Below are 24,124 nucleotides of genomic sequence, written 5' to 3' on the forward strand. Positions count from 1 at the left end.
TCTTCCTCCTGGATGCTCCGCTGCGATCCAGCGAGCATGTAGGCCAATGTTTCCTGTATCTGGGCATGGACCCTCCCGCCATCCAAACAGGCAGTGTACCGCCTCCACCCTACACCTGCCTGTTGGCCCCCCCACCTAAAAGCACTAGCGCCCTTTCCAAACCATCCCGAATACCTGACAGAAATATATCGGTACCAATAGCGTTGAGGTGCACCCCGTCTTTCAGAAGCAACTTCTCATTTTCCCCTTCCAACTCCAAGTGGCGCACCGTCACACCCCCCAAAGACTTGACAAATTTAGAGACTCTAATGTTCAGCACTCTCCTGGCCCGTTCGATAGCGGTTAGGTCGCGAGCACCACGCCAACAAATGCGAGGCACAATCTCCGACCAGACAAGTACTACCTGGCCGAAGAAGTCATATACCCGGCGAAGGTCCTGCCTTATCATGGTGATAAGCTCCGCCAACTTGACGTGACCCAAGTCGTTTCCCCCGGCATGGACTATCACCACCGCCGGGCCGGGCGTCAAACGACTAGCCGCCACGATATCCGGCAAGACTTGCCGCCAACGGAGCCCGCGAGAGCCCCGCCAGCGAACATCCACGCCCTCCAAGCCAAAATGCCGACCGCCAGGCCGAACCTCCGCCCTCTTCTCCGCCCAATACAGGAAGGAATGCCCAATCAGCCATACAACAACCGGACCGCCATCTAGAAACAGAAGAAAACAAAGGAAGAAAAACATAGCAAAACAGGAGAGGGTGCAAAAAACAAAATACAGTCTACGTGCCCAAATCAGCACCCCATCACACTCAGCGGACGCCGAGGATCAGGGAGTCATCAGGTCGGGCCTAATATAAGACCTGAAGCAGTCGGACCTCCAGCGCCCCAAGCGCTTCACCGCCTCTTCGCCCAAACCGCACGCATCGGCCGTTGTGGCGGCCCCAATGCGAAACGAATGGGTGCCGAAGTCCCGAGGCTCCAGACCTAATTCCACTAAACAGGTTCTGAAAACCGACAAAAACTGAAAACGGGTCAGAGGCGCTCCCGCCTCATGCAGCAAGAAAACATTGCCCGTAGATCGTCGAGCAATATAACCCCTAACCAAGTCCACCGGGCAGAACTCAGACCCAGTGCGCCTGATAGTCACCCAAGTTCCCCGCCCGAAAACATCCGTTTTCGAGCGGCGAATACAAATCCTGATCTCAACGTCAGAGGCCACCACATCACCCGCACCAAGACCCCCGGGCCTAGATCTGCTGGGGCTGACTAACTCCCCCACCCGGAGGGCTGCAAAAAAGGCTAAAACAAAAGCGGCCCTCAACAAAGCCAACTCATAGCCATCCACACAAACCACGGCTAACACCCGCAACAAACGTTCCAACAAGCTCGCCGAGACCGGCCGGCGCCGATCCCCAGGACCCCTCTCTTTCTTCCACCCCTTCAAAACCTGTCTAACCGCGAAATGTTTAGTGACATCAAACCTACCAAAAAGCTTAAGCATAAAAGCAACACCCGCTACCTTTTTAGCGACAACACAATACGACAACCCCTGACTGCGCAATTTAGCTAAAAACTCCAAGGATACATCCAACAAACCATGTACGTCCGCGGGTACAACGCCGCCAGACACGGATAGCCAAAGGACCCAGGCATTGTAGTGGCTCTTCCAGGTAGCCGCTGAAACCGATCCTCGGATAAGCTCTAGAAGCTGTTCCCTACCAGGTCCCACAAAGAAACGGGGCAACTCCATCCCTCCGGTCTCGCCGACGGATGCAGGGCACGGAAGTCCTGTAAACGTGAGCGGGACAAAGCATCAGCCATCCTATTACGCACCCCCGGAACATGACGCGCCCTGAACCAAATGTTGTATTGCAAACAAACCAAAACCAAATGTCTAAGCAGCGCCAGCACCGGGGGGGAGGAAGAGGACTGGCTGTTGATAACCTGCACTACCGATAAATTATCGCACCAAAAAATAATTCTATGGTTGGACATTCTATCGCCCCAAAGCACGACAGCGGCCACAATCGGGAATAGCTCCAGCAGGGCCAAGTTCTTAACCAACCCTGTCTCTGACCACATCAGCGGCCAGGACCCCCTACACCAATCATCCCCGAATATGGCCGCGAAGCCGTCGCCACCCGCTGCGTCCGTGAATAGGGAAAGCTCTGCATTCGACACCTCGGCCTTCTGGCAAACCGCCCGCCCGTTAAAATTGGAAAGAAAAGACAGCCAGACTCGGAGATCCTCCTTAAGAGGACGCGTCACTCTGATAAAGTGATCCGACCGTAACACGCCTTTTGTCGCCAGCGACAGCCGACGACAAAAGGCACGACCCATGGGCAAGACTCTGCAGGCAAATGTCAGAAGGCCAAGGAGACTCTGCATCTGATGCAGCGTAACTTTTTTAGCCACAAGAAAATCCCTCACCAAGCATAGGAGACGGTCAAGCTTGTCAGGCGGAAGCCTGAACACCATCTCGACCGAATCTATCTCAATACCCAGGAATGACAGCCGAGTAGAGGGGCCCTCCGTCTTCTCGGCTGAGAGGGGAACACCTAGGCGGGACATCAAAGACTGAAAAGTAGACAATAAATAAGCACAGACGCTTGAACCACCCGAGCCAACAAACAGGAAATCGTCAAGATAGTGTATCACCGATGGGATGCCCGTCTCGTATCTCAATAACCACTCTAACAAAGAACTAAACAATTCGAAATAATAACAAGAGATGGAGCAACCCATGGGCAGGCACATATCGACAAAATAGCTATCCCTAACCCTACAGCCCAACAAATGAAAACAATCCGGGTGCACTGGGAGCAAACGAAAAGCCGACTCAATGTCGGATTTAGCTAGGAGAGCACCCGGACCTGCCTGTCTTACCAACAACACAGCCTTGTCAAAGGAGGTGTACGACACTGCCGCATCCTCCTTTGAGATGCCGTCATTAACAGAGGACCCAGGAGGGTACGAGAGGTGATGTATGAGCCGGAACTTGCCCACCTCCTTCTTAGGAACCAAACCCAAAGGTGATACCCTCAAGTTCGGTAAAGGAGGGTCCGGAAAAGGGCCAGCCATCCGGCGCAAAGTCACCTCCTTCATGACCTTCTCCCAGGCCTCGTCCTCGTTATCCCTAACCGACTTTAAATTGGGTGAAAGCAACATAACAGGAGAAGGGACATGGGGGATATAAAAACCTACGGAAAATCCCTCAAGGAGCAGGCTTGCCTCCCGCCTCTTGGGATACAACGCGAGCCACCGCCCCAACAGCGGTACGTTCACTGGCGTTCTCTGCGGAGCCGGCAACACCCAGCTTGCTACCTTGCCGATTACGGCGGAAGCATCGCAATGCTGAATGTCCCCCTCCGCAGATAGAGCATTCGTGTCGGAAACGACAGGATGCATGGAAACGGCAGTGGCCCTCGTTGTAGAGCCAGCACGATCCACTTTGTCTCGGTGTGGTCGCCGCGGGCTGTTGCCCCGCACCGGCGGCACCGGACAGAAATGGCCGCTGAGGGCGTTGGGAAAGGATCAGCTGGATCCATACGTCGGTGGCCTTAGAGGCCCAACCGACTGATGGGGAAAGAGCCAGGCGGCGACGATACTCCTCATCGTATCGCCACCAAGCTGTGCCCCCGTGCAATTTATGGGCACTATAAACTGTATCCATGTAAACGAAGAGCTCAGGGCCCTTCGCCGGATAAGCCTGACAAGTGATGTAAGCCAAGGTGGCGAAGGCCTGCAGCCAATTGCCGAAAGTCTTGGCCACCTTTTGCCTACGCTCCGGTCCCTTCTCAAAACTCCGTTCCTTGTCAACGGCGATATGATCGGCCGACAACAAGGACCATATATCCACGTACTCACCCTTGACTATTTTATCACGAGTCTCCGCCGGGACATGAGTCCCCAGCGGAGCAACGCCACAAAACATCGAGTCCCTAAACATACAAGCTGAGGCTACATCTACGGCCGGGGCAGGAGCAACCCCCCCAGGTACAGCAACCACCTCTGAATCCTTCCTAGCCTTAGAACTTTCGGAGACACTTAATAACTGCCTAAGATAAGAAGACATATCCTGTCCTGGAGCGAGTGTAGGTGTGGTGTGAGGTGCCCAAGCCGAACGGCAGGCGTACTCACCGTGTTGCGATCCCGCCTGGATCGGTAGAGGTTCAGCCGGAACAGGAGCGGTCGGAAGAGGCTGTAGCTCCTGACGTCTTGTCTGGGATGAAGAAGAGGCAGCCCTCTCCGGTCGAACAGCCGCTGGAGACCCCCGACGACTCTCCTGAAGTGTGGAGGAATGACGTGACCCGCCATGCAGCCTCCTGTCTGAACGGCTGAAGCTCCGCCTTGACCTTGAGGACGAACGGCTGCGCGGGGTACGACGTCTGTCCAGGCGTGCCCGACTGCGATGGCGTCGTCGACTGCTGCGTCTTCTGGAAGATTCTCTGTGGCGCCCACTGCTGCGGCGGTACCTGGAGTCTTCTGAAGAAGAAGACTCAGAAAAAGAGGACACATTATCACGGGACCCTGGACCCCTGGCCGACCTCCCCCAACCTTTAACCCCTTCATCGCGGCCGCGGCAATGAAATACAGATGAGCCCCGATAAGCCAGAGCCGCCCGTCTATCAAAACCGCCGGTACCACCCACAGACCGACCGGCTGCAGAGGATCCTGGGGCTAAGATAACTTCCCCCACTGTGGTGACACCCGAGGCCCCGCCCCCCCCGGGGGCTGCTCCCGATACACCCGGCCCACGCCGCTCTGCTGCACTATGCCCTCCTGCTGCACTATGCCCCGTTACTGTCCCAGCAGAGGCAGCACCCACCTTAGAAGTGGAGCCTTCGCCAGCAGGATCAGAGAAAACAACAGGCCCAGGCAGGGCCTTGTCCTGCACGGAGCTCCCGGCGGTAAGCCCCGCCCCTTCCGCCCCGACACTTCCGGCCGCGTTGCCGACGTCACACGCAAGCCCCGCCCCTTCCAGTGACGCGTCCCCGAACAGGAGAGGAGAAGCTCCTCCCCCAGGCAACTCAGCAGCGGCCATTTCGGACGACCTCGTGGCGTCCGCCATGTTGGACACAGCGGAACCTATTCCCGGCTGCACAAGTGACCCACCCCCACCCGCCGAGGGCCGAACACGCTGGGGAACCCGACCCACCCGCTCACCTTGTCTGCCGGAGCCGGACGCCGACTGTCTCCCACGCGCGCGTGTATCCCTCCTCTGTCTGGAAGCGCTGGAAACGCCTCGAGCAGGCGGGCTAGGACTCAGCCGCGACGGCGGGCGAGACACCCGCTGCGGCCGCCCACTTCCACCAGACGCCGATCCCCCGGCCCCGTCGCTGCAAGTCTGCTGTAGGAGGCCTAGAAGCCAGCCAGGGCCCTGGCTAGCCACCCGATCCCTCACCATCTGCTCCAAAGAGTCTGCCATGGCAGGTCCTGTTCCTCTCACCAGCGCTGGTAGAAGGTGAGTTTCCCGCCTACGTGCCCTCTATTATATATGGACTTACCAAAACGTCACCATATTTACCAAATATACAAAAACTCAGCCAATGAGTCAGCAGCCCTTTCCTTATTCAGTTTAGGGCTATTTCAGTGTCACAGTCAGGTAAGCGTCATTGCTGTCAGTCTTCCTCACAATCACGGTTCTTACATTCAGTCAGTCGGCCATATCCCAGGAGTTATGGTGTGACGATGACAGACCAAAGCAGGTGTCAACTGGTTTCTTCCTCACTGACCATGGTGGCTTCTGCTTCAAACTCTCCCACAGGCCCTAAGGAAACAAAGTGTTGAGGTGGATGCACCAATGTGGATGTGAGTAGTAGAAGTTCCCCTTGTGCACACTGTTATGGACCTTCTGGCTGATATTGGTTTGGCCCTTGGTGGAAGGTGTAATTAAAGCCACAGGCCATGGATACAAGTTTCATTACTAGCGGAGATCTTCTGTTGTCTACTTTTCTGAGGTTTTGAGGCCCAGTGGTGCAGTCTGTCTCAAGGTATCTGGTCTGAACGGCGACTAAACTGAAAAGCAAAGCTGCTCTAAACCATGTCCGAACATGACTCAACTCCATCTAACTCCATACTGAATTCACTGGAGCAGAATTACTAATACTGTCTATGTATCTGATATTGCTTGAGAATCCGTCACTTTATTAGATTGTCTAATTTAACTTTAGACTTCCTATTAGTTGGCTGAGTTTATGCCAGAAAAAATGCAAAAAATTACTGCATTTTTTTTTTGTCATAAGGTGTCGTAACCTAGGCCACGCCCTTTCCCACGCCTCGTTTGGACAATATGGAAAAGTACATGCATGACATGATGTGCTGGGGGGTAATAAGACATGTAAATACGTCTCCTCCATTCTGGCTAAAGGTTGCTAAACTGGCTGTTATCTCCTCCTTCCTTCTAGAGACTCTTGACCAAATGTCACAACCGAAAAAGAATGTCTTAAAGGCAATGCAAAACCTTGTAAACAATGGGGATAACAGCAAAGAATGTTAAACAGTGCCTGGAATATTCCCTCTATGTCACAAAACTGGCTTGGATGGGGATAGTTGTGGTGTATCTTTGCCGCAAGGAAACACAAATGCACTGCTGCCATCTTTCGTTGACCCTACAACCCCCACACCGCCTTATCTGTGTATTATTTCCTATCTATCTAATGTAGGTTCACTCCTGCACTGGGGTCTCCGTTCTTCTGGTCCACTTGGGGACCCAAAAAACAGAAATCCAATCCGCTTAAAAAGTCATTACTTTTGGAATCCCACAGATCCCATAGACCATAATCGGATCTCTCGGCTCAAAAATTTTTAAAGTGGAATTGGGAATAGAGTCCCCAAATGGTCACTGAAGGCAAATGTGAACTTAACCTTAGTCTGAGACCCCCCCATCTGATTTCTCCCCACATAATAGACACTTTCTCTTTCTGCCCGGGCTCTTTATACTGCCCGCGAGTCGTTGATAACCTTAGACTTTTTAACCCTTCCTGTGCTTTTTTTTTTTTTTTTTTTGTATTGTAGTAAGATGGATTCTCCCATAATGCCTTGCAAATTCAAGACCCTTCTGATTTCTTCATGCTTTCCACATGGCAGCTGCCATTTTAGTTGGTTTGTGTAAAGAGAACCGCAAAAGTTTGGGTTTGTTCAAACCTGAATTTTTTTTGGGGGCAAAATTTGGAACAAATCTGGTTTGTTGGAATGAGTTTGCTCCTCTATAATAGATAAAGGGGGAAAAACATATATCTTGAAGCTTGTGCCTTTAGTCTATGAAGACCCTAGCAATGAATCTGGCCGTTTGGGCTGCATTGAGGGGTCACTAGAGATGAGCGAGTAGTATTTGATCGAGTAGGTATTCGATCGACTACTATGGTATTCGAAATACTCGTACTCAATCGAGTACCACTCGCTATTCGAATGGAAAAGTTCGATGCAGAAACAGCATTGATTGGCCGAATGCTATACAGTCGGGCACTCAGCGCTGGTTCTTCTCCTACCTTTAGAAGTCTTCTCCGCGCAGTGTACCCACGGCGTCTTCCGGCTCTGAATTCACTCTGCCAGGCATTAGGCCTGGGCAGAGCCGACTGTGCATGCCCGCTTGTAGTGCGGACATGTGCAGGAGGAGGATCCAGCCCGACCCTCACTCGTGGACTGTGGTAAGTATAATTTGATCGAACATTGCCTACCCCTGAAACGAGCATTTTCCCCCCATAGACTATAATAGGGTTCGATATTCGATTTGAGTAGTCGAATATTGAGGGGCTACTCGAAACGAATATCGAACCTTGAACATTTTACTGTTCGCTCATCTCTAGGGGTCACGTAAGCAGCATGGATAGGCAGTGTATGAGGGGTGTAAGAAGCTTCCCAAAGCCCATATAAACTTTGCCACTGGGTCCCAGAGCCTTTACCTACAAATCTGACATTGCCCCTTGAATTTGACTGGTTTTGCTGATTTTTTTGGAAAATGTATCTGCAGAAGTCATCTATTTTAGGTCAGAAATTGGGTGAAAAGGATGATTTTCTAGATCTCATAACATTTCCACATGTTACCTGTTTCCCTGTAGTTACACCCAGTCTATATACAAGCAGTACTCAGAGTTCAAAGACTTCCAGTTTATAACAAGTACTGTCAGTCTGCGAGACAGAAGAGGCAAAGAGACCGACCAATGTAACATCGTAAAGTCCAGACCTCAAGCCCCGAAGACGTGGACGGAAAGATACTCATTAATGTCGTCCTCTAAACGTCGATGTCGTGAAACACATTTGTGGGACAGAATTCTTTGAATGTAATGTAAGACATTTACATAAGTTACAAGACTCTGTGTTATAGCTGCTGTATAGGGTGATGTTTTATCATGAAAATCCAGACGTACAATCTTATTATGTCTCCTTATCTGGATCTTCGTTGTGTTGACTACATAGAATTATTAGATATAATGGCTGACATATTATTACAGTTATACAGACCATTTACTATAGATTTAGAGGATATCCATCTATATGTGTAGATATCGCCTATATATTATATCAATTATATCTGCTGTATTAGGATGCAATACAGAAATCTGATCATGATCACCTGCGGTCTGGTTCACACAGTGCAATTTTTTTCTGCTTGGTGTTATTGAATTTACACAATTCTGTTTACACACAGAGGCTGAAGATAGTCTCACCATAATACAGGAGGAAAACTGGTTTACCAGGTTTTCTGTTTTCAGGTTTTAAAAAAAATGTAGAGGATAAAATAATTCCAAAATGTCCCCGGTGATGAAATGTGACCTGCGGGGGATCTGATACAGTAATACAATGGATAAAGGCTTCGGACAGAATACTGCACCAAATGTTTCATATAAAGATATTATAGTCCAAAATGAAAGTAAATAAAACTATATATACAGTATATATAGAGATACAGAAATATACTCATAGTAGTTAGAGATGAGCGAACAGTAAAATGTTCGAGGTTCGATATTCGTTTCAAGTAGCCCCTCAATATTCGACTACTCGAATCAAATATCGAACCCTATTATAGTCTATAGGGGGAAAATGCTCGTTTCAGGGGTAGGTAACGTTCAATCAAACTATACTTACCAAGTCCATCAGTGAGGGTCGGGCTGGATCCTCCGAGAAGTCTTCTCCATGCAGCGTCTTCGCGGCGTCTTCTGGCTCTTCATTCACTCTGCCAGGCATCAGGACTGGGCAGAGCCGACTGTGTATGCCCGCACTACAAGCGGACATGCGCAGTCGGCTCTGCCCAGGCCCAATTCCTTGCAGAGTGAATGAAGAGCCGGAAGACGCCGCGGGGAAGCTGCACGGAGAAGACTTCTAAAGGTAGGAGAAGAACCAGCGTTGATTGGTTGACTGTATAGCATTCGGCCAATCAATGCTGGTTCTGCATCGAACTTTTCCATTCGAATAACGAGTGGTACTCGATCGAGTACGAGTATTTCGAATACCGTAGTATCCGATCGAATACCTACTCAATCGAGTACTACTCGCTCTTCTCTAATAGTAGTGATGGGCCGACCTTGTTTAAATTCAGACCAGAAATGTTTGGTAGGAAATGGAAATATTATTATTATTATTATTATTATAATATTCCTTCCTTATAATTCCTAATAAAAGCCTCCACCTCTGCTAATATTGTTCTGCTGACTGGTGTTAGTGCAGAGGAATACACAAGTGTTGTGGAGTATTATACTAGTGATTGAGCCCCGTGTTATCACCCACTTAGGTAGTATACTATAATCTGCATTAATATTAACCCCATCCAGTGGCATAACAAGGAATGGTGGGGCCCTGTGGTGAACTTTTGACATGGGTACCTTACCGACCGATGCTGAAGACCCCAACAGCACGCACTATTGTACATTTCTTTGTCAATATTGGTCTGAAAGTCGCCAACCCCTTTAAGTATCAAAATAGGAGTGTCCTGAAGTGGTTAAATAATATGTATTATGTATTATTAAGCTTTAATAACAGTAGAATATGTCTTACAGAGCTGACCTGAAGGGGATGTCTGGATCTCGGAAACGTAAGATCTTTCTGGCTGTTACATTCATATCCATCATCTTCATACTTTTCTCAATTCAGCGCCAGTTCCCACAGGTACAGTATCTCACTCCTGTCTGCATAACTCAGTAAGAAGAATATGATCTCTTCCTAGATTGTTTATATACATCATGAGATTATTTCCAGCACTTGTCTTCAATTTATAAATCTTCAAACAGTACTTAAAGGGGTTTTCCCATCTCAATGTTTCAACAATCTGGCTCTGGAGTATTTCATCTCACTTCCTGTATTTCTCTTCCCCTCATTTCTCTTGCTAAACCGGCCAGAGAAGTCTCACAATACTTATGCAAATCAGATAATATGCAGATGCTTGTACACAATGGACTCAGTGCTATCTGTGTGTTTACATAGAGAGATAACAGATCGGGCTTTATCAGCAAACTGCAATTAGCTGAATGATTGTGTTGCCGGAAATCACTTCACTTACCCTATAGGTCCATGGTTATAGCAACACTGCATAAACAATGGGAGGAATAAGGTCACATAGCAGGCAAACAAAGCAGGATTTCTAAAGCAAGATATTAGGAAAAGTCTTTAATTTATATAAGTGACCAGTATAGTTAGGATCCTTGAGATGAGACAACCCCTTTAAGTATACTACAATAAGATAAGATAATCCTTTAACAGTCCCACAATGGGGAAATTTCAGTGATACAGTTTCATAGATGGTACAGTAGTATATAACAAGAGAGAAAAACACATACAAGCTCATGGCAGATAGAGAAATCCTAGGAATCATAGCAACTAAAAAGAAAGAAACACAGACACACTGCAGGATCATTTAGTTCTCTGTGCGGAGTGATGTTAATAATACAGCCGAATGTGGTTGGAGGACACGAGGAGGGGGTCACAGCATGTAGATATAACAGGCAAAAAACGTGTTTTTTTGCAGAGGTTGGGGACATATGCAGCTATCATGATAACATGTGGCAGTTCCTTTGGTAGGTGGTGAGATCTCCTGCTCACAGCTGATAGTTCGGTATCTTGCATCAGCGCTATTGTCCATTAACCACAAAAAAATGCCCCAAATATCCTTCATCACAAGCCCTCCTCCTCTTCCTTTCTTCTTACCACTGTGTTCTACTGCCCAGACAGGTCTGAAGCCATCCAGGTAGACAGGGTGCTGCTCTCTTGCCAAGCTTCCATAAACACATGGGTAGGTGGGTGATGATAGGTTCCCAGGTTGTAACAGAGGCCCACGTGTCCACAGTAAAAGAAAGAAATACCAGCCAGCTGTAGCATCTTCACACATCAGCAACAGACTCCAAAAATCATCTCCTTGAAAAGAAGAAGTCTACACTTCCATATAGGTTTCTCCTCCATGCCACATGGTGTCCATGCTGTCCTTAGCTCCTGGGGGGATGGTAACAGGCACATGTACAGGTCTCCAGGTCTTGATTCATTGTCCATGCTTAACAATAGAAACAAAAGGAACAAAATACTCCACAGGATCTTCCATTCGATTTATAGTTGCTAATTCATAGTGCTAGTTTGCTTGGTTACAGGATTCTTAAAGATACAGAGAAAAAGAGTGAAAAAGTAAAGATAAAGGTTGCTCCCAGCTTGGAGCACTGTATCAGGCAGCCACACACAAGGAGGCACCAGGAATATTGAACAATCTTAAGGTGCCAGGTCAAACCATTGGCATGATGACAGCTGAAGTGCCTTCATTAACAGCACCATGAAAGTGACTACAAAAGTGGAAACATAGCAGAGTATCAGAAGAATGCTAGTGTATGTCCCCCCCATCACTAGTGTCAGTAACGTATAGAGGACTGGCCTACCAGAGCAGCATGGCTTCTTTAAGGGAGGCTCACTTGCTCACTTTCCATTAGAGATGAGTGATTAGATTTGTTCTGAGCCAGACTTGACCCGAATGTTACAAATTGTTCGGTGTTTAACAAAACCGAATAAATGGCGCTTCATCTCAGATTAACTAAATTGCCCGCAGCAACATGTATTGCATGTTAAAAATGAAAAAGAGTCACTGTGACATCCGGGTATCACCTGAAATCACATGACCGCCTCTCAGCCAATAGTCAGTGGTTGGTGGACAACTTACAGGGTTGATTCATATACAGTATATAAGGTACTGTGGACAAGAACATGGGACACTTCAGTGATGGTGGAAGTAGTAGATGAATGTGCTACTCATCACTACATGACCTAAAGCAATCACTCCGTTTTATTCTGCAATACAAAGCACTGAGCGCAGCAAAGCCTGTGATACAGCTAGAGAATCTTAGGAGTAGGAGAGTTAGAGCAAAGAGTAGTCAGATTTAGTCAATTACAGTGAGTTGGTGATAGAAATTATGGATGAGAGTGCGAGAGAATATCTGAGATGTGTGAGCCAGACTGCTAGAGGAATATAGACAATGGACAGTTAACCCTTTCATTACCAAGAATATAATTTTGCCAAAGACTATTTTGCAACAAAGCAGTTTGATCTGTGACTGTCCACAGAGTGTCTTACATTGTTTTATTGACAAAGTCCATCCTGTTAGTGAAAAATCTTTTTTTCCATTAAACACATACAAATGCCATTCTAACTGCAAAACACTGATTCTGCCTGTGAAGAAAAATCTCTGTTTTTTATGTGGGTTTTGCTCACCAAATAAACAGAGCCACACCCTGCTAATATGAAAAAATCTGTTGCATTTGTGGTTTTTGACTATTTAACTATAATGGCGCCGCTCTGCTTCAGAGCGGTCACCTTACCAACCAGCACCTCGGTGCTCCCTGCAATCATGCCTGCAATCACAGATTGCAGGTATGGGGAGCTAGAACATCTGCGCTGTAAGTGTTACAGCGGAGATGCTCTACGATGTCCCGGTACAAGGGAGGGAGGGAGGGAGCGCGGCCGCTCTCTCAAGGGCGATCCTAGGAACTGCGGCCGGCTGCCGGCAGAAGCGCTTCTGCCGGAGATTCCCCTCAGCGCTCCTGCTGCCGGCCAGCTGCAGTTCCAGCCGGCTGGGGATTCCCTTCAGAGCTCTTGCCAGGGGTTCCCTTCAGAGCTCCTGTAAAGGCTCCCCTGCTGGCAGTGCTTCTCTTTTGCAGGCTGCTCTATGCAGCCTGCAAAAGAAATGACAATTTTTGCAATGTATTGCAATGCATTAGCATTACAATGCATTGCATTAATGATCAGACACCCTGGGGCTTAAGACCCCTAGGGGGTCTAATAAATGCAAAAATAAAAAATAAAATAAAATAAAGTATTAGTAAATAAAAAGTATTAAAAATTCAAATCCCCCCTTTCCCTAGAACACATATAATACTAATACTGTGAAACACATACACGTTAGTTATCCCTCTGTCCAAAAACACCCGCTCTACATACCTATAAATATATTTTTCCTGTACCGTAAATGCCGTAGCGGGAAAAATTTTTTGTCTAACTGCCCCTTCCCCGAGACTGAGTTTCCCCCTCCCCCCCCCCCACTTGGAATTCAGCCTGACTACATCCAGGCTAAGTATAGGGTATCTGCACTGCTCATATTCCATCAGGAAGGGGATAATAGGAGCACTGCAAATCCCCTATATTCAGCCAGGCTGAATTCCAAGTGAAGGAAAAAAAAAAAAACAGTCCTCAAACTCAGGGAAGGGGCAGACAGACAACCAAAACACACCCTCCCCTTCCCCTGCCCCAGCAACTACTGCACCCAAAAACTCCGACCATTTTAATTTTTGAAATCTTCCAGTAGCTGCTGCATTTCCCCCTCGGCTTATACACGAGTCAATAAGTTTTCCCAGTTTTTTGTGGTAAAATTAGGGGCCTCGGCTTATATTCGGGTCGGCTTATACTTGAGTATATACGGGTATATTGAGAGGATATAGACTGCAGTAACATATGTATATTTTCTTTTTTTAATAAAAACTATAAACATGCGATAATCTATTAGAATTATTTATTTTTTTAGGTTTCCCTTGCAAATGTTCCTCCACCTATACTGACTCCGACCTCTACAGTACCGTCCCCTCGCAGCAGCCTTATCCTATCAGAAGATGAGCTCCTTCTTCTCAACAAGATATCTCAGGTCATCCCTACAGTGTCTATTAATAACACAAAATTGGCATCAAACGCAAAGAAGAGCAGAGCCATTATAATTAACCCAAAAAAGAAGTACTGCACCGGAGACAAGTTACTTATCCAGATTGAGATGTTTGATTCTCTAGGTAATAGGAAGACGTATGGAGGAGACTTCATAAGACCAAGAATGTTCAACCCTAAACTCCAGGCCGGAGCCTCCGGGGTGGTGGAAGACTTTAACAATGGAACTTATCACGTCCATTTTACTTTATTCTGGGAAGGGAAAGTCTCTATTTCCTTATTACTTTATCATTCCAGTGAAGCGGTTTCAGCTCTATGGAGGGCCAGGGACAACGACTACGGTCTCATAGCCTTCACGGGAACGTTTGTGAACAGAAATCAGTCCATTAAAACTCAATGTGGGTTCAAGGTAGACTCAGGAAAAGAAGTCTGTGAGTATAAACCTGCGAGATATCAGGAGTCCTTCTACTGCATCAAGGCCGACAATTTCGACTGCAGTACATTTACTTTTCTTCAAACCAACAACCGCCCCGTCACCTTCCTCAGTAATACGGAGAAGCCTCTATTTAACAGGTATTAGATATAACATGATTATATGTAGAACTCTTGTCCTGGATACAACAAGGCAGATAGACTGAGTTATACTGAGCTAAATTCAGAAGGGCTTAGTTGAAAATGGGCGTGATCTGCCATAAGGGGCCATAGCTTAATATGTAAGGGCTAGTTCATACAGGGCCAAAGGGGTGGATTTTGACAGCGGAATCCACGTCATAATCCACCCCTTTACAATGGTGGTCTATGGAGACCACTAGCGTTCTTTTTTCCGCTATCGGCAATTGCCGATAGCGGGAAAAAAGCGAGCTGCCCTTTTTTCAGGCGGATTCCGCGGCTCCCTGAGCCGCGGCTTCCGCCTGGCAGCTGCAACCTCCAGCGTTGGCCCATTCATTTGAGCCAACTCCAAGGTGGGGGAAGCCGCGACCGCGACATCGTGGCAGGCAGGTTTTGACCATATTTTGACTTGGCTCCCTGAGTCAAAATATGGTCAAAATCCGCCCCACCACCCCCCGTGTGAACGAGCCCTAACAATGCAAGGCAAGAGTTTGGCTCAGAAATCTGGTCAAAGTAAGCTAACTATATGGTAACAGGGGTAGTGGCTACCACAAGGCCCGGGACGTTAGAGGCCTGGCAGCAGTCGCTACCGCTGTGTTTTTTTTGTTTTTTAATAGGCCATTACCGTCTGGAGTTACTTACTAATCCTGGTAGGGGCAGAGATCGGTAAGTGACACCGCGGGCCCCACAAATACTATTATTATACTCAGGAGTCTTTTCAGACCCCCGAGTATAATGATCGGAGGCCCGGCAGAGGTAAAGGAACATAAAAAACTGTGTTACTTACCTCTCCGCGTTCCAGACAGGCTTCGGCCTAGTTGTGTGACGTATCTGACGTCACATGACCGGGACCTGTGTCCCAGGTCATGTGATGTCTCGACGTCATTGAAGCTGGCCGATACCACCGAGGAGTGCAGCAGAGCCGGGGATAGGTAAGTGACAGTGTTTTTTATGTTTGTACCCCCCTCGGTCTCCAATTATTATACTCTGGGGTCTGTAAAGAATCTGTTTTTGTGACAATACGCCCCATTGAAGCATCACCTACCAAGGTCAAAGCCATAAAAGATGTGTCATTTGATTCCAAATGAAAAATACAACTCAAGAAATCTTGGCTATCATTAAGATCATGAAATAATGGGCATCATTTTAAGAATCCTGCTGTATAGCCGATGCATTGTCAAGGTAGAGCCAACATTATTAGCTATAGTGTTGGACTGAGGTTCCCTGGGCCCAAGAGATAAATTATTGTGTAGGCCCCCTCCAGCAGCCCCCAGGAGATAGACCAGGAGGCGCCCTTTATATTTAGGTGCATTCTACTGGACAATTATTGTCTTAGAGCTTGGACCTACTGGAGGATCCTGTGGTAGTCTGTTGGGCCAGTCCTACATGTATATAGAGCAGAGGCGTCACATGTAAGCTACATAAGATTCTGACGCCATTGCAGTGCAGACCATTGTAAGATCATTCTTACTGATCTAGTATTCTAAACAGGTGCCAACCATTGCCAACCATATGCTAAGCCATTCATTGAGAGATACAAATCCTGAAATGATGGGTCAAAGAAGTGGAGGAAACAGCCCTTTATGTGTCTTAGGGACAACATCAAATACCAGAAACAGCAGAAATGCAACGTCTTGCTCTGATAGTATACCCAAACCCGTGCCCCAATGTAATACATCTATAAGGGATTTCTGAACCTCCTCAGTGGCATCACCCATTAGAAAGATCTACAGATACACACGTGGACAAAATTGTTGGTCGCCCCTGTTTAATGAAAGAAAACCCTGAAATGGTCACAGAAATAACTTGGATCTGACAAAAGTTACAAAAATTCTATGAAAATGAACAGATGAAAATCAGACGTTGCTTTTCGCTTCAACAGAATTTTTCTAACAATAAACCTCATGACACAGCCTGGACAGAAATGACGGTTCCCATAACTTAATATTTTGTTGCACAACCTTTTGAGGCAATCGCTGCGATCAGACGGTTCCTGTGACTGTCAATGAGACTTCTGCCCCTCTCAGCAGGGATTTTGGCCTCCTCATGTACAAACTGCTCCAGTTCTCTCGGGTGTGACGGGCGCCTTTTCCAGACGGCATGTTTCAGCTCCTTCCAAAGATGCTCAATAGGATTTAGGTCAGGGCTCATCAAAGCCACTTCAAAATAATACAATGTTCTCCTCTTAGCCATTCTTGGGTGTTTTGGGTCATTATCGTGTTGCAAGACCCATGACCTGCGACGGAGACCAAGCTTTCTGACACTGGGCAGCACAGTTCTCTCTAGAATCCCTTGATAGTCTTGAGATTTCATTGTACCCTGAACAGATTCAAGACATCCTGTGCCAGATGCAGCAAAGCATCCCCAGAACATAATAGCGCCTCCTTCACATTTCACGGTTGGGACAGCCTTCTCCCTTTGGTCACATTATTTTCAGGGGTCCCATCATTTCTGTCCAGGCCAGTTTCATGAGTTTTATTTATTTTTTTTGTTTTTAATTCTGCTGAAGTGAAAACCAATGTCTGACTTTCATTTGTTAATTTTCATAGTTTTTATTTCTTATTACTTTTGTCAGATCCAAGTTATTTCTGTGACCATTGTGGGTTTTCCTTTCATTACACGAGGGCGACTAATAATTTTGTCCGTGTGTGTAGATCCTCCAATGCTTTCAAAACCTTTCTCAGAGACCTGTCCCCTTCAGTAGTGTCAGATGATACAAGAGAGCATAGTCCTGTATCCATTCCATAGGGCTTGTAAATTCCTATTATCCTAATAAATCTGTTATCATGAATGAGAATATCTTAGAGATTAAAGTTATCAAAAGGATGTGGAGGAGTATTTTATTTTTTTTGGGGGAGGTAGATGTCTCGAGGGGGGGGGGGGAGAAATTGTACAGAAAGAAACCTATAGTTGTGGTATATCTCCTAGAGTGTGAGTTCTGCTGCCAATATGTAAGGGGACCAACCTCTTCATTGTAGGGTGAATAGTTGTAGAGCCGCAGTTATTCATATCACGTTACCAAAATTTAGTTTGTAAACTAAGTACAAGATTTTATGAACCTGCTGAAGGGCTTCTTAGCATGAAACGTGTTGTTAAAATCTACTCTCAGATACTGTAATGAAACGTATGCATATATCCCAGATTCTGTGGGACAGTCCCGGATTCCAGGTCGTGTCCCACAGTCCCAGTCGGTGGGAAGTATATCCTGGATTTAACTTAGTCAACTCAGCTAGAAGTTGCAGTCGCAGTGTCCTCAGGATCACAATAAGACTCCATTAACTCCCATTACATAGCACAGGGTGGCAATCTTTGGTCATGTGACGGGCATTGCTGCTATTTCGCTATGTAGCACAAGCTTAACTTACACTGCATTGTGGGTTTCTTGTGAATTCAGAATGCAGCAAAATATGCAACAAAAAACTGCTTTTTCGCAACGTATGGCCTCAGCCTTAGGCCTGATTCACAACTGCGTTCAGTATTCCGTTCGGGGAGTCCACTTGGCGACCCCTGAACAGAATATCAAAAGCATTAAAAAGCGGTGAGCAATGAAAGACTATAATGGGGTTCGTAGGTTTTCCACGCGGTGGCCACACTAATCATATTCATGTTCAGTTCTTGAAGTATTTTTCTCTCTACATGACTCATGCGGACACCGCGCAGAAAACCCACGGACCCCATTGTAGTCTTTCATTGCTTACCACTTTTTAGTGCCTTCAGTAGTCTGTTCAGGGTGTCCCCAAGTGGACTCCTCGAATAGAATACCAAATGTAGATGTGAACTAGCCCTTATATAGTATTTGGACATGAAGTTTCTAAGGCTGATGATCCTTTCACCTCCGAGTATAGTTGTCTGTATATCACATCCACTCTGACACGTAACAATAATAAAACATTATTTTTCTATATATTTTTCAATATTTCCTTATGTTTTCTCTTTAGGGGAAATATAGCCGTTAATATTCCAGCAGAGTTTGGTGACATCGATGTATCCACATGTACAGGTAAGGGGGGGGGGGGGTGTTTAATATTATTTTCATTCCTCACTGTTGCCACATATGGAGCTAACACCTAGGCTGTTCTGCTAATAGTAGGAGTAACGTCACGTTACCACTATGGTGGCCACTACAGGGGACTTGTAGTACTACAGGGAATTTATTTCAGTGATATGACACCTATATATTGCATAGTTGGGCTGAGTCTTCCAATGCAGGAGATTCTCTTTGCATCAGGTCTCCACTTAATAGAGGAAGGGGGGGGGGGGGGCAACCTACAGTATTCTATTTGCTCTAACAAGGCACATGGGCTTTATAGAGGTTGAGACCACCTTCTACTATCCAGCGCAGAGAGCTGCTGCCCTAATAGGAAACACTGACACTATGTCTTCTGTAATATAAGCCACTTTGTATCTTCTCACAGTAATATTGACCATCATTATATAACATACAGTATAATGTCCCCTTAGTGGTCCCACCTAGTATAATTTCCCTTTAGTGGTCCTACCTAGTATAATTTCCCTTTAGTGGTCCCACCTAGTATAATGTCCCTTTAGTGGTCCTACCTAGTATAATTTCCCTTTAGTGGTCCTACCTAGTATAATTTCCCTTTAGTGGTCCCACCTAGTATAATGTCCCTTTAGTGGTCCTACCTAGTATAATTTCCCTTTAGTGGTCCCACCTAGTATAATGTCCCTTTAGTGGTCCTACCTAGTATAATTTCCCTTTAGTGGTCCTACCTAGTATAATTTCCCTTTAGTGGTCCCACCTAGTATAATGTCCCTTTAGTGGTCCCACCTTATATAATGCCCCCCCCCCCCAAGTGGTCCCACCTAGTATAATCCCCCCTAGTATTTCCACCTAGTATAACGCCCTTTTAGTGGTCCCACCCAGTATAATGCCACCTTAGTGGCCCCTCACAGGTTGATGATGGCGCTCAGCTCCACTATTGTACTCAATTTATCAGAATGTAGATAAGGTTGGATTTGGGACATGTAAGAGCAACCAAATGGTCCTCTGAGGCAAAACTGCCGGAGCAGTTTGGTTGCCATGTCAGACCGGGGCCTTCTGAAAACTCCCCAGGCCTACCATTAGTAGACCCTGCCTGAGGCAGAACTTAATAGCAACTTAGTAATGTTACTATAGACTGCAATACTATGGCATCCTAGGTATAAGCAGTAACCATATGTGTAAATCCCCCAGGGAAGGAAAAAATAAATAAATGCACATTTTTTGAAATTTTGTACAATCTGAGAAAAAAAGGAAATAAAATTACAATGACCACCATTTCCTATTTTACAATAAAAATAAGACAAAATTATAAAAAAAAAAAAAAAAAAAAAAGATGTCACCCCTTCCATAAATGCCTGTGCCATTGAAATACAAAAGCATTTATCCCATACGGTCAGTGATGTAAGTACCGAGGTAGCGGCTGCCACAGGGCTCGGGACGTTAGGGGGCCTGGCGGGCCCCTGATGCTTTTTTTTTTAAATAGGCCGTTACCTGCTGGAGAAACCCCAGACGATAACAGGCCCTATTTACATACTCATCCCTTCTGCTCATGGCCGCCTCTGTTTCCCCTTCTGCGTCCGATGTCATGTCGCTGGGGCCCCTGGAGGGTAGATGGGGAAGCGGTTGTGAGCAGGAGCGGGGATCAGTACGTGAGGTCCGTCAACCCCCAACAAATACTGCTATTATTATATACTGTATTATTAATACTCCTAATTGTTGTAGAATATTAACCCCTTCCCCCCGGACAATTTTTCAAATTTTCCGTCTTTTCCTTTTCGCCTTCTAAACCCCATAACTTTTTTATGATTCAGTCGGTGGGGTCCGCTAGTCTCCCTGTGTGACCACTGTTTTATCTGTCTCACTTGCCGCCATTCAGATCCCCCGGCAGACCCAAACAATGGAGCGCCGAGCGCTAGAGTGAACCTACCGTAAGACATTTTTATGACTAGAGAAGGATGTGGACACATAAGTAACCTCCTCTCTTCTTCTTCTTCTTCACAGCTCCGGCTAACTTACGTATCTGTACGACTGGAATGCAATCTCCATTTCCCAGTGGTTTTGTGTTACGAAATAAGTGGAGACCTGCCTTCTGCAAAGTGCCCGACTTTACCACCCAAAATCAGATGTACGCTTGTTTAAAGGAAAAGATGGTCTATTTTTTTGGAGACTCAACGGTGCGGCAATGGTTTGACCAGTCGATAAAAGTACTAAAAGGTATTGTCATTATACATTATCATCCACCTTGGGCAGGGCCACATTAGCACATTGGTGCCCGGTGCCATGAAGTCAGCACTGCTCCTCCTTCATGTATATTTTCATGCCCTCCAGCGATTGAAACTAAAAGAGGCTCAGCCCATTCAGCCCCAGCCATGGGAGTGGAGGCAATATGGCACCATACTAACATGGACATACATAATACACCCCAATGATCATCGAGTACATGTCTCAACACATACATATGGTTGCACTGTAAGGCGTGCGTGGTAGGCAACAAATTGGATTTAGACCAGAATTTCCATGAATTTAATTTAAACCATAACTATAACAAATCATTCACACAACGTCAATGTATATACTGTATACACTATGCGCAACAAAATGAAAGGAACATTTAATTATCACAGTAGAACCCCAAGTCACTTACACCCCAAAGAGCGGCTACTTACTCACCTCACCATTGGCTCTGGTCTTACTTCTGTAGCACTTGGGGTACTTATAGGAAATAAGCTACGTGTAGCAGCCCATTGGGAGGAAGGCCACGTGGTTGGGAGTAGTAGTCAAAGTGGTCATGGTGGATCCACCAATGCTTCTCCTATGCCTTCAGGGTGTATGATGGAGGTAATAGTGTTCCCTGATGTTTTAATTGGTGTAAGCCTCCATGATCCTGATGGTGGTTGAAGTGGCCATGATGGTTGTGGAGGAATAAGACTTGGCAGGGTTTTGCACAACAAAGTAGCTCTGAGTGTTTACTTGAGGCAGAACAATATAAATACAACAGCATCCAAGTACTGGAGGTTTATATCCTTGTGGAGCATCGACCATGGTGGACTGGGGGTGAGCTGGTTGATTCCTGATGGCAGTCTGTCTCTCCATTGGTAAGGCACTCTTCCATATTAACAGTATGCTACATTCTTCTAAATCCACAATGTTCTACAATTGGAAACAACAACCTCAGACATCAGCTCATTGCCACGCAGGAATGTTCAATGACTCAACTACGTTCATCACTCCGGTAGAGTTTCAGATTCACTTTCTTCTGCGCATGTACTCCTTATCTTCTATTAGATCATGAGACATGGAAGTAATGATAGAAACCCCTGGCGCATGCGCAGTTATGGGCTGAGGCCTAAGGATGTGGTTTCAAGCTGTGAGCTCATCTGGGCCATTGCAGTTATGTTGGGGGCAAGTGAGGATCAAATACAGCAAAGGGAGTATGGAGGTCGTGATCTCTTAGGCTCACTATCCATCCCTTCTTAGAGAGTGGCAGTAAAGATAAGCAAACCCTAGAATATTCGGATGAAGCGAAACCCTGGTTCGGTCCGAACTTGCAGGGATAGATCCGGGAGGTAAATTATTATACTTCGGGGTCTCTTCAGAGATGACACAACTTGATCCCCCACTGATAAGATATTTAGGCCATAATCTAAAGTGTGACTGTTGTGTTCTCAGGAGCCTGAAACTTGTAATGTTGGCTGAGGACCTCAACATTTTCTTTTTCTGATAGGTTTCAAGAATTTTAATCTTACCCTCTATGGTTTCCCTTCACAATTCTTTGCTGTGGATGATATTTGGAATATTCTGATGTTCTTTAAGAGGCACAGCCATCCTTTTGTCACAATACGTCCCTATGTTGTCAAAGACGATTCTTATATGAGTGATGAGATTGACCATGTCGTCGGAGGTCCACACCATGTGGTTGCCATCTCATTTGGTCAACACTTTAGGCCTTTCCCCATCCAGCTCTTCACCAGGAGGGTTTTCAATGTGCACAAAGCTGTGGAAAGACTCTTCGTAAGGAGTCCAGATACCAAGGTCATCATCAAAACCGAGAACATTCGAGAAGTCCATAAGGATCCGCAGAGATTCAGTGACTTTCATGGCTACGTCCAGAACCTGATTGTAATGGAAGTCTTCAAAGATCTGCCTGTTGCTATAGTGGATGCATGGGACATGACCATTGCCTTCAATTCATATAAAATCCATCCACCTGATGTTGTAGTCCTGAATCAAATACACATGTTCCTGGCATATATTTGTTCTTAAAGAGATTGTCCACTAAAGGAGTGCTTTACGTCCAAAATCAGAGGGTGCCTATGGGTGGTGTCTGGTATTGCAACGAAATAGCAGATAAATAGCAAAAAGTAGAATCTTAAAAATAATGTGGTTTTTTTTTTGTTTGGTTTTTTTGCTTTTTCTCACCTTCTCTGTAAATATTTGTATTCCACATGAAGTAACGATTCTGGAGCGTTTTTTCTTAGAACTATGTATTGTGTAATATGTAAATAAATTGACAACTTGATGTTTTTTCGTGAGGTCTCTGCCGCTATTCCCTGATAAAGTCCAATCAGAGTTGAGCGAATCAATTTGTTAAGAATTCAACTCAAATTTTTCAAAAGTTTCAGATTCCTACAAATTCCGACCAAATCACCATCCATGGCCGCTGCCACGTAAAAGCCGAGAGAGAGACAAGAAGGACCACATGACCTAAAGGAGCAGGAAGGGTTCTCTATAATGTCAAGCATAGCTGCCCTTTGGTCAATCATGATGCATCGTACGTGTGTGAGGTCACTGATGATGTCATAGTCACTATATAAGAGAACAACAAAAACATTGCCATTTCATGGGGATAGAGGGAAGAGAGGAAGAGAGCTCTGGATTCACCACCATATTCAACTCATCTGCATCCTCCAGACACAGATGAGTTGAAGCTGAAACATTCTTCCTGCCGACCGGGACAGTGGGACAGGACTTAATATCCAGGACTGTCCCACTGAACCCAGGACAACTGGGAGGTATGCATACAATTTGCAATACATTGGTTGCACTACACATAAGCTTAAAATCTATGTAGGATTCTCCATTAATTCAGCTAGTAGTATTCTCAGCTTGTCAGATACATCCAAACACTTCAAACATGTCCACATGGGATGGATAAATGAGTGGGACTGATAGATTAAGCTAGTTGCACCTTTATTGGTGTGAATTGCACCTTTTACACCTTTTGCACGTTTTTTTTCTACCTTTACTACTATCCCTAGGAGGGTTGTATTTACAAGGGTGATTGCTTTGAGGTCTGTATACACTGTATACAGGAGGTGTCTGGACTGAGAAACCTTGTAGAATATACTGTAGTAGTAGTTATAAGCTTTAGCCACAAGATGGCAGCCTTGGGCTGT

General features: G+C 46.1%; 2 protein-coding genes across 2 annotated transcripts; one reads left to right on the forward strand and one right to left on the reverse strand.

Annotated features, from left to right (window-relative positions):
* Window positions 1–5,071, reverse strand: LOC142209950 (uncharacterized). Its single transcript, XM_075278984.1, has 3 exons — window positions 4,829–5,071; window positions 4,141–4,498; window positions 1–708 (listed from the first exon to the last, which is right to left on the reverse strand). The coding sequence occupies exons 1-3, from the start codon at window positions 5,069–5,071 to the stop codon at window positions 110–112; spliced, it is 1,200 nt and encodes a 399-aa protein (XP_075135085.1). The 3' UTR covers window positions 1–109.
* On the forward strand, window positions 5,070–22,991 carry LOC142209951 (NXPE family member 2-like). Its single transcript, XM_075278985.1, has 7 exons — window positions 5,070–5,464; window positions 8,061–8,261; window positions 9,996–10,104; window positions 13,986–14,689; window positions 18,664–18,725; window positions 20,730–20,942; window positions 22,453–22,991. Exons 1-7 carry the CDS (start codon window positions 5,070–5,072, stop codon window positions 22,989–22,991), a joined length of 2,223 nt encoding a protein of 740 aa, XP_075135086.1.
* The last annotated feature ends 1,133 nt before the right edge of the window (window positions 22,992–24,124 follow it).

The sequence above is a fragment of the Leptodactylus fuscus genome, chromosome 6, assembly GCF_031893055.1.
Source record: "Leptodactylus fuscus isolate aLepFus1 chromosome 6, aLepFus1.hap2, whole genome shotgun sequence".
Classification (NCBI taxonomy): Eukaryota; Metazoa; Chordata; class Amphibia; order Anura; family Leptodactylidae; genus Leptodactylus; species Leptodactylus fuscus.